Raw genomic sequence first — 11692 nt, 5'->3', positions numbered from 1 at the left:
AAGGAGAAAACATTCTAACTTCTTAAGGTTATTTAATTATTGATTTAGACCGTTGCTTTTCTGTTAATGTTAATTATATTTTTCCTGAAATAACTTGAGTTTTTTCAAAATGCACAAATGTCATCTACGCTTGAACAGACAGGCACATGCACGAGTCTTCTTGATGATTATTTTAAACATACTATGTTAAACATACTATGCATGTATAGGACATTTGTGGCTCTCACCTATCTGCCTGTCTGTCTGTATGTATGTCTGTCTCATTTCATCTGGTGCATGGGTATGTATATCTTCGAATGAATGTGTGTTCGCATACGTATATTACACAAACATACTTCTGGTTAAAAAAGAGTCTAAAATGAAGCTAAGACAGAAACAGTGACAGATAGATAAAGACAACGAATATGAATATTTGTGAGTATCCATTTATTATTGACTTGTAGAGCATGTTCTTACAAGCAGTCTCTTTTTTAAATCATACTGTTTGCAATTTTACATCCGGTCACGTGGATCAATATTGATTTAAAAGGCGAACCAAAGTAATAGGACGGAATCTGTGAAATAATTGGATCTTTAAAACTTATATATTTGATGCAAGGAGAGTTAAACAGAATTAAACTAATTTTAAGAAGGCAGTTCTAGTTGAATTTGTTGGCGGCATTCAGAACTATTGTCTAAAGACCCTAGCAAATTTGAGAGTTTTTACGTGTCAGCATAAGCAAAGAAAAATTATTCTGAAAGTTATTGCATGTACCATCCGATACTTGATGTTTCAAAAGTCTAAAAGAGAATGAAACAAAAATAAACATCATTGGGCATGTTATTTAATCTGAATATTGTACGACATTTACACCAAATATGAATAAATATTCCGTCTGCATTAATTGCACTCCTTTATCGTTATGATAGCTAATGTAATTATTGCTTTGTTAAGTTCCCCTAAATACATTAAAATACTGTGTTCCATTTTTCAAAAAGAAATTCTGGTTTAAACTATTCAGTATTACAAATCAGCTGACGTATTGAATTCGTGTTATAATTTTCTTATCGAACTTGTGCTATAACTTTCTTAACTCTTGTTATAAACGAACTATTAGCCTTGAGAAAGTAACTGAGACAGAAGGATATATCAACATAGAAGAATGCAAATTGTTGAGATTGTTTTCGTTTAAGTTATATAGCCAAAAATGTGCAATAAATGTTTAAAATCGGAGAACAAAGTGAAATATTCCTACAAATGTATCTGAAATTATGGATAATTAATCTATATTATCAGTTATGGACAGTGTATTTAATTTATTTATTTGATATCATTTAAGTATGGAAAGTAAATATTATTTAATTATCTGATATAATGTAAGTATGGACACTGAATCTAATTATCTCATTTAATGTCAAATAATTAATATCCTAGTACGAACAAAAGATGTTAGACATATATAATTGATTCATTGGTTTAACCATAATGATCAGTAAGTACAGGTAAGATTCCTTCCTTTGTTGACTTTATGTTTCGCTAGCCAAGCGTAGAACAGTGAACTATCCGGAACTGGAATTTGTGTGTGGGCATGCGCACTGGAGCTAATTTTAGGCGCTACGATCAGTAACTCCGTTGCAACCGTGAAATCCCCTATTAACTATCAACTATCAACTACTCATTGCATGTAAATATATTTAGGACATTTTCTTGCCTCTACAATATTTTGAAAGGTAAAAAGCCTTTCACCTTTAAATCTTGTGTGATACACGACATCAATGATTGATCCCCTCCACTGTGTTTCTGTGGAAAATTCTATGTCAGGGCTTAAATGACAATCGGTCGACTTCAGCACACCCTGTTTTTAAAGCATGCAATGTCATATCGTTACTTTGTTCATTGACTAATGAGTAATGTTTCCTTTGTTCATCGAGACAACGTTTATCCCATGACCAATCATTAAATTCAAAATAGTAAAGTTCTTTTTGCAGACCACTCCTATTCAGGTGCTTACATTGGTCAGGGCAAATGTCAAAACCACCAGAAAAACAAATTCCCGTTTTGATTACATTTCTTAACGTGTCAGGATTTTTCCAGTTGTCATGGTAACGGAGATGTATGGATGATCTTGGCTTCGGCATCTTTTGTTTCTCAGTCACGTTGGTTTGGTAGAACTCATAAGGCTCTCTCCCTGGGGGATTATCCTCCCCGTGCCAAGTACCATTGTTATAGGATCTCAAGTGGAAATAAAACTTGTATTCATCTCTGTGGAAGTTCCATGCGTACTGGCACATGACACTGAATTGAGAGAATGGTCCATTCGAAGATATTTTAAATATCTCATCAAAGGTCTTATTGTGCGATTTCTCCACATATTTTCGGAGTTCAACAATGTGGGAAACTTTCATTATAACGGGAAAATATGCCATGCCTCTCGCAATTTCTTTTGATTTGAGCATTTTTCCTGTACCCAATGATTCTTCTTTTGCAAACAATGGGGTGTCGTATTTCCCATAGTTTCCAATGATGACAGGCTTTCCTTCTTCGAACAACAGTTCCGGTATCACCCTCGTCACAAATACAGTATCCGTGTCAATGAAGCCAACATATCTTTTCTTTATTTTGTCCTCAGGATAGAAAAAATCTCTCTGCATTCTTTCGTGACCGCGCCAGTGGTAAATACTGGGATCGATTGGATTTTGAAATGCCACTCGAGGGTAGGGATATCTCTTTGTTAATGTTTTTGCAAGTTCTTGGTCTTGAGCACTTTCTTGGTCAAGAACAACGACGATAGATACATTGCCTGGCCAAAAGTATCTCATACTTGGAAGAAGGACATTGTCATATATGTCAAGAAATTTGCTACTCATTCGAAGGTATAACTCCAATTCTTCGAATACTGCTTGATTGGTTTTCCTGTTTTCGCTGTGATTAAGACTAAAGTCTAATAGTTTTGCTATGACATAATCACAGGTCTCATTCTTCCACAAATACCATGCACCAATAAAAACGAAGCAAAACCATATTGCACACAAGCGTTTTTTGAAAATCATTCCACGTATTGGCATATTATTTTCTTTTCTCCAGTCAACGCTTTTAATGGGAGCTATTGAGATCAACGCTGAGTAATACCCCTTTGTATGGACCTATAAGCAATAGCAAAAGTACAATTAATATGAATATATTTCTTTAACAGTTGTTTCCTGTAAATACATAATCTGAAATATGTAATGCTTGCTTCACTGATGGATAAAAATAAAAAAACGGTCATTAAAGATATCATTTTCTTGTATGGATTGATATTGCTGTACAAACGTCATGTACCATTTGGGAAGTTTATGAAATAACTGTCTCATCCTTTCTCTGACAAATATTATACACTCCTCGTACAGATACAATTATAGTATTTTTTACATTAATGAGTTCGAAAAATGAGGCTATTACCAAGAATTTATTTTCGTACCTATGGTGGGATTTTCAAGTGGGTTATTCTTTTTCATAAACGCCTGGTACCTTAAAGCAACGTTTGCTTTTAAAAGGTATTTAGGAATTTAAAATCTGTATGTTTACAAATGAATACGAAATCGAATAAGAACTCCGTGATTTTATCTACGTTCGTAGTTCGAAAAATAGCATCAATTGAACCGCGAAATTCGTATAAGCTTATGTCACTTAGAAATTCTCAAAAATTATTGAAGAAATAAAATTCATTTTCCAATAAATAATCCCCCTAGTTTTGTCAGTGAATATGTCTTAATTAAAATTCAAGTAAATTACATTTCAAACAAAGCGTACAATTCATATACGAAAGCAACGAAAAGTCCTTACAAGAATCTATAAAGAATCACGAGGAAACGGTAATCTGGAGCCAAAATTGTATTGTACGAATCACACGATTCCTGTCTACCCGCTCACGCAACTAGTATAATAATGGTGACGCGGTATAATATGATATTATTTAAACAAAATTCTGAAATATTTAAGAATCTGTTGAAAGTAAAATACATCATAATTGTCATAATTTGTTATTGCTGTTGTAGGGTTTAACGTCATTTTTCAGCAAAAGATATACTATATATGGTTGTCAGTATAACTGGTGGAGGAAGAACCCTGGAAAACCCCGGGAAGAACCAGCGACCCACGAGAAGCTACTGGTAAGTATTCTCAGGTATCCACGTTATCCGAGCCTGAGATTCGAACCCACTCGGACAGAGGTTATATGGCAATGATCCGTAACGGTGAGCGATTTAGACCAATCGGCCACTCGCGGCTCCGTAAGAATTTATGGAAGTATACCTTTTAAAGGACTTGAAGGGTTTTAATAGAAGCCGTATTGTGACAGATAACGTTACAAGGTAATCTAGATTAAGTGAAGTGTATTTCTACTGTCTCTGCAACTCTTGGCACATGATGGTGTCGATATTATATTCAATTTTCGTTAATGACTAAATTTTAATGATCATCAACAATCAAGATATTATATAGTTAAACTTTGCTTACGGGTATAAAGTTCTCTTTTAAAGATATTAAGCGCATAGACTGCGTAGGATCTATCAACAGTTGATGACCTAGGTGTTTACAAACATTAATAATAATATGAATAATAAACATGTTGGCAACGTTTTAGTAATTTCTGATTGATTGGTGAAATAAGGTGTCTTCCTAGAGGAATTAAGCTAATTTCCATTGGATGGGTTAGGTGAGGTGGGTTCTTTTTCAATGTGGGATATTTGAAATTTGTCACGTAGCTAGTAGTAATGAATTACTTGTTCACCCTCATGCTTGTATATTAAGTCCCTGGAGCTGAACAATTTGGTCAGTTTCTTAGATTCTTGTTGTAACATAAGTCTTCAGACTATTTTAATGTTGCGTTTACATATTATTTGAGAAGAAACATTTGCTTCGATTATTCATTAGAATTACAAAGTGCTCATTTTATTACAATAGCATTCTGGAACTCTTGTGAATTATTTAAACTTTACAAGATTATTTGGATTTAATTTATAACACAGAACGTCCTCTTACATTTGCATTTTATAAGTTTGATAATCGAATTATCCCCTACGTTTTTCAAATCTTGCTGATTTTGCTTCTTTCTTTTGCTTACTTTGTCATCAAATCAGAACATATTATACAAGAGTCAATCATATCGATATATGCATGTATATTATTATTATTATTATTATTATTATTATTATAATTCCATACTTGATTGCTAGAAAATATTTAAATGTTAGTGCCAGACAATTCGAATCTTAACGAGACTGGTCTTGTTGTCAGTTTGTGAAATTCCGAATCATGACGAGACAGGTCAATAAAGGTTTTACAGATCAACAAATAACATATTTCATTAAAATATAGAGTGGAAATTTATAAATAACGTACAATATTGTGAAATAAATGTCAAATAGTCCTAACAGTTTATCGCAAGTTCAAATGTATAACGTTGCAACTGTAATCTGGTGGCATCCCAAATAAATTTCAATCTTGAATTTGTCGATGTGTCTGTAGTCTTATGTAATAATGATCTTAATTGTAATGATGTGCTAACAGTCTTATTATGCATCCCAATAATATAATCAAAATATATTCTTGTCTGAAATAAATTTTATACCAAACTGGTGTTTCTCTCCGAGAATACTATAAATGAGCACTTTGTATTTCCAGTGAATAATAATTTGAATAAATAATTCAACCAGAATGAAATACTGAACACAAATATAAGACTGATTCTGCCTCAGATGTTAATGTAAAATGAGTACTATTTCAAAAAACATTTTAATATAAAAAAAACGCTAAGACACACAATTAGAACCACAATGAGAGTCAAACGATTATTTCTATAATATTAAAATTGTCAAGAGTATTATGCCTATTACTAAAATTATGAAAAATAACATAGGAAACATCAGGTACAATATGATCCTCGTGGTGGAATTCAATGTTCTGGATTCTGACCAAAATAAACATATTTACCTCCTTTGATAATTATCTTAATATTTAACCGACACTCATTAGAAAAGTATTAACTACGTATGTTTTTGTCAACAAAATCAATGTAACTTTTCAAGCGTAAAATAAACTTGGTTTTGGTAAAAGTCAAGTCTAAAATACAATGCAACATAACATAGAAGTATGAAGAAAAACGTAACAGATACAAATTAAATATACATAACATCTAGCCTCATAAAAAGGAAAGATGTTTAGTAATGTTTTCTTTTACCAATTAGTCAAATATACATATGATTATAATTTACATAAGATGAAGCCCGATCAGTAAAATGTAATATATTAAGAGAAATATAAATACTTGTATACACTTAAAAGTACATCAGTAATTAAATTATCTTTACCGTTTAAGTGCCTGATGTCAATATTGTTTTCTTTTAACGTCAAACTCTACCTTAGTAATCTCTGATTTTTATTTTTCATCATGTCAATGAAAATAAGATGTTTGTGAACAATGTATACAATAATCAGAGAAGGAGCTGAACTAATTTGCACTTTAATGTGTTGCAAAGCTAGTATCAAAGTCAAGCATTTCTTCTAGTTTCTAGAATAATTTATCTGGTCCTTTTTGTTAAAGAATAATAGCACAACATATAATTTATTTCTTCTTCAATCAATGCTGCAATAACCCCAACATAACTTGCATCAACATACATTTTAAATGATTGAAATTTTGTGGTTGAAGAACTTGGGCACTTTTATTTATGGCCTTTAACTTATCAAAGTCTCCTGACATTTTTTTGACCAAGGAAACTTTGTTTTCTTATTTAACATATTAGTCAGGATTTTCCAACTACAGCAAAAGTAAATTAACACATTTCGTCCCAATCGTTTTGAATATCAAAACAATGTGACTGGAAGACAAAAATTCTAGACCCTCTCGACTTTCAGGGTGCTGAGGCAGAATACTTAAATTGCTGGTTGCCTAATTCATGAATAACCAGCTGGAAATGTAAGACACACAATTTGACTCCTGATCAGATTGGACAGATTTGGGAAGGTCAAATTGTTTAAAAAATACAACTTTATCAAAGCTTTTGCTAAGGTTTTAATTTCAATATTCTTCAAAGGAATTGCATCCAGCAATCTTGTTGACGCACACATTATTGTCAACAAGCATTGATTGCCTGACTTGGTTTTAGGTAAGGGACCCAGACAATCAATCATTATTCATCAAATATAGGAATATATTGCATAGGAGTCTTTGGTATCTTCTAATGGATGTTCCTACCATTTGACAAGAGTGACAAAATACATAGGATTTACAAGCATCACTTTTGATTCTCTGCCAATAAAATGATTTAAGATTTTGTGATATGTGTTATTGACCCATGCATGACTAGTCACATGCGTTACATGGGCTAGACTAACAATTTTATGTTTATACAATATAGGAACAACAATTTGATAGCTCACTGACTACTTGTCACTAACGCGTATCTCAGGTAGTCTCCATTTCCTCACAAAGACCCCCCTTTTAAGAAATGACAAATAAGTACTATTGTGGCTTTTGTTTCGCACATAGCGCCCTGAAAAAATAGAGAACTTATGATATTTTTCCTGTTCGGCAATTACCCAATGTCATTTGTCATCGTGTTTAGAATAAAGAAAACGAGTAGTTAAAAGAGGATCATTGTGATCACTATCGTTTGATTGATCAATACCAGGAGCAAACGTGACCTCGTTGAAAGCATGACCCATAAATGTGTCAGCTAAAGGAGTAATTTTCTGACCAGCATCATTCTTTATATCTTTATTTGCCATAGGTCTAGGAACTGCACAAACTGGATATAAATTAGAGATTTTATTTTTAATAGGATTGACTTTATCAGTTACAAGTGGTTTAACGTAAACCTTTTCGCCAACTAGGTCATATCCAAGTAATAAAAGTATACAATCGATAGTTAAACACAGTAAGTGAAATGCTTCATTGGCCATCTCAATTTTCAGCAATTTTCTCAGACTAATGAAAATACTGGTCTACTTCTTGAAATAAAGTAACAACCCGATATTTCTTGTAATATCAAAAACTGAACTTGTACGTAAGAGGCGGAGTACTTTCTACTTGTTAGCTCTAATTCTGCTAATCGAAATTGAAATTTCTTTTCTTCCTTTTTTCCTTGCATCTGTATTTTTCTCTCTCACTCTTTAAAATGTGCTTTATTAAAGTGCCAGGATACTTTATGTCAAACTGGATATACCCAACCTACACACCTTTTTAAGTTAATTCGTATTGCCGACAGCTCTTAAATATATTGTTTTGGGGCTTATGTGCTCAGACACACGAACATGCAAATATGTAAACGCAGTAACTTAGATAACGTTATTGCTTATCACAGCCAGCCCGTCTGGCAGACAGCTTATTTGTGCAAAACAACTTAAGGCGTCTAGATGGAAAAGTACAGTGAGAAAGCCTGCAAACCTATATTTTGAAGCACAGACACGTTTAAAGAGCAAACACTTAAATTATCTACTTACCTGAACGAGTACGTCTTGGAGTGGGAAGCACTTCCTGCTACGTTAACAAAACAAGGTACACGTAATGACATAGGAAGTACCCGTATCGTAGGATAAAATTATAGAGAAGCTTGTTTTCAATTAAACATTTTGTAAACGTCTGTGGAAAATGATGAAAAATATTTAAAAACCAAGATAGGCAAATGAGGGCGATACTGGACATGGAATACTACTACTACTACTACTTCTACTACTACTACTACTAGTAACAATAATAAAGAGAAGACTGGTAATTTAGAACCTTATACAAATCGTATCGTCATGTGGAAAGTTGTAAAGAGCCAGATAAACCACTATGTATTGAATGCTGTCCTGTCTTCTCACTGCATTTTCTCTTTGTGTGTCTCTTTCGTCAGTCTCCAAGTACTCCCTCTCCTCTTTCTGCAACTCTAGTTGTCTTTCTTCTTTTTATAGCTGCATGTACATTGCTCTCTTTTGTCTTTCTCGCCATTGCCTTTGTCTCTCTTCTATCTCTTTCTGAAGTTGAAGCTTTCTTATCTCTATTTCCTTCTTGTTTTAATTGCAATTGTTGAACTTGTATGTCAGAGCCTGATGAGACTTACTAATCAAGCCTAGATTATATATCCAAAAAGTGCTTTCGTACCAAATATTGGACCAATATTTCTTGCTTCGTTAAGGAAGCTTTCCCCTCAGAAAGACCATATTGTCAAACAATCTGGACCCATTCAGTGTGTCCAAACAAAGGTCTAAAACTTAAAGGCTCCCTATCTCTCCTTCTGGGTAGGATCTATGAAAAATTCTCTACTTTGCACGATATGATGAAAACTTATCGGCTTCATTATAGATTTTCTCTTATGAAATCAAAATACCAGTCACAGCTTAAATTTAAAAAAATAATCAGACTGAAAAGCATTCTTCTGAAACATAAAAGATCTCTGAAATATCAAAGCTTCGAAAATGGTTAAATAAATTCGAATCCTGAAATATTCAATATAACTTCAATTTCGGTCGAGTTTCCCAATTTTCCTTTTAGCTCAATTGGTTTGAACTTAAATAACAAGATCAAGTAAACCCCAACATGTAATTCAGGTCTCCAAAAGAAATATATTAAATTAGTGTATTCAAATAAAATATGAAATGAAACAAAGTGAAAGAATTAAACAATTACTTATTATATGAATCCCTTGTATGTGACCCTTATAATCCTCATAAAGTACAATCATTTTCCCAATAACCGGAAACGGTTCTAAGGTAATCCGAACGAAACTTGCATTGCACTCATGTGTTACCGCGATAGCACTGAATTCGGCAGAATTATTAACGATTCCGCCGCCATATTGTTAATGCTAAAAACCGTTATTCATAATCTGGTTCTCAACGGCGACGAATTACAGCAATAGTTTGTTTCTCGACTTGACGGAAATGGCCGAGGATGTTAATACTGGCTCTGCAGTTGGAAATAGTTCAACAGGTGCTAGCTTCAAAAGTTTCTGTATTTCGATTTCTTAAACCGTTATGTTTTTAAAGAGTTTGCTTTGAGAATCCAGGATTCTGCGGCAGGTAAGATACTCATTTTAAACTAATATGATGTAGCAATACTAATTTTTGCTTAAATAATGTTCATAGCTTTGTTATTGTTCTGTGCTAACTATTACAAACGTCTGGTTCATAGTCCAAACCATACGGTTTCGTTATCACGAAGGCACCGATATAAGTGTCTGATTAGAGTGTAAGTCTGATAATTAGTATTTTCTCCAAACGAGCAGGCATTTTTAAACATACATGGAATCGGTACATAACTCCATGAGTCTTTAAAATTTGGCGTTGATTTTTCCTTTTAAACAAAATCTTTTAATATAAAGTACTTTGGTCTCTAACCAGTCAATTATTTACTCTAAATTTAATATCGCAGTATTTGAAACTATGGTCCTTTGCATTCAGTTAACGTTGGAGCTTTTGCCCTTAATAGACAAGAGTTATAAAGGCACACCACCCTGTTAATACTTGTAGTCATACATATACTACTTTAAAAATGGATTATTGGACCTTTGTTGGTGCTCATTTTGAAAATTAAACATGGATAAATCTACGAAAATTGCCATCAAATGTATTGCCAATAAATTGCTTGCATTCAACAATGAAATTGTTATGGCAGAATACCAACCTTAGCCTGTGTGTGTACTTTGTGAATCCCACATCCCATGAATAGCTCCTACAGTGTTCTAGACACCTATTTCGTTAGCAACTGAATTGCACTGCGTCAAGCTGGTTGAAGGTTGTCAGTTAGACCCACCTATCCAATAGCTACTCGGCGTGATGTTAGCGTGTTTAGTACGGGGAGTTAAACTGAATTGCGTGATATAATGAAGTGGTGGGGAAACATAAATATTAATATTGATTTTACTACAATACCGCAGGTCATGTAATCATTGAGTATGAACTATTTCAATAACAGACATGTTGACACAACATTCGCAATGTTGCTTTCTACGCATGGAAATGTCAGAGGTCATTCCAAGTAAAACGGTGTCCATATGCAACGAATTTCGATAGTTGCATGTGAAGATAATGCAGATTTTATATATATTATATAAAGGTTTACGTATGCTGTAAATTGAGACCGAATATATTCTTGAATTTTGAATTAATTAATTGATGTCACTTATAAAGCTAAACTTGTTAATGTAAAATTTGTACTATCCTGTTATTTGTTATGACAGGTACGGCGTCCTCTTATCCTGACCCAGTATATTGCAGATCCACGTTTGTAAAAGTCCATGCCAATAAATATTTTTTGTCTGAAAGACCAATGTGACATTTTACGGTGTTGAACATTCAACAATCAGTATTCAATAGATATTGATTAAGCGATATTGGTTTTACATTTAATGAATATTAGTGCTTACTTAAAGAACAATATTTAATTTAATTTGTTTCAATATGCCTGACATGCCACAATCACATGCACTTTAATCAAGCGCATTTTATTGATAATGTACATATTTAATTTTGCGATTTTTACCTGCGGAAAGTGAACGTTGGTCTTGCATTATGCAGTACGCCGTTTCTGGAGCAAGGCTACGCTTGCATGAACACACTTTAATGAGTGAGCATAAAATCAATTTTGTATTTTTAAATGTAAAATTAAAAGACTTTGTTGTGATGATGAATGCTTGTGCTTCGAAGATTGATGAGGAAAATAAGTTATGTTTTGATATTCCATTTAGA

General features: G+C 33.2%; 1 protein-coding gene across 2 annotated transcripts; it reads right to left on the bottom strand.

Moving 5' to 3' along the window:
• Positions 1–407: 407 nt before the first annotated feature.
• LOC149777511 (uncharacterized) lies at positions 408–10762 on the bottom strand. 2 transcript variants are annotated; one of them, XM_089942094.1, is made up of 2 exons: positions 10629–10762; positions 408–3123 (listed from the first exon to the last, which is right to left on the bottom strand). In XM_089942094.1, the coding sequence occupies exons 1-2, from the start codon at positions 10665–10667 to the stop codon at positions 1798–1800; spliced, it is 1365 nt and encodes a 454-aa protein (XP_089798220.1). In that variant the 5' UTR covers positions 10668–10762; the 3' UTR covers positions 408–1797. The 2 variants fall into 2 exon arrangements, with proteins under 2 accessions (XP_089798220.1, XP_089798221.1); XM_089942095.1 differs by lacking the exon at positions 10629–10762 and adding an exon at positions 8465–8516.
• Positions 10763–11692: the final 930 nt, after the last annotated feature.

The sequence above is a fragment of the Sinohyriopsis cumingii genome, chromosome 18 (genome assembly GCF_028554795.1).
Source record: "Sinohyriopsis cumingii isolate HCF-2022 chromosome 18, ASM2855479v2, whole genome shotgun sequence".
NCBI lineage: Eukaryota > Metazoa > Mollusca > Bivalvia > Unionida > Unionidae > Sinohyriopsis > Sinohyriopsis cumingii.
This window is presented reverse-complemented; position numbering and strand designations above follow the sequence as displayed.

Bases quoted from the DNA above. Each gene is read 5' to 3' on its own strand.
- LOC149777511 (XM_089942094.1), bottom strand. From the start codon at position 10,667: ATGGGATGTGGGATTCACAAAGTACACACACAGGCTAAG. The intron at 3,124-10,628 runs GTTGGTATTCTG...TATTGCTTATAG, and splicing joins AAGTACACACACAGGCTAAG to GTCCATACAAAGGGGTATTA.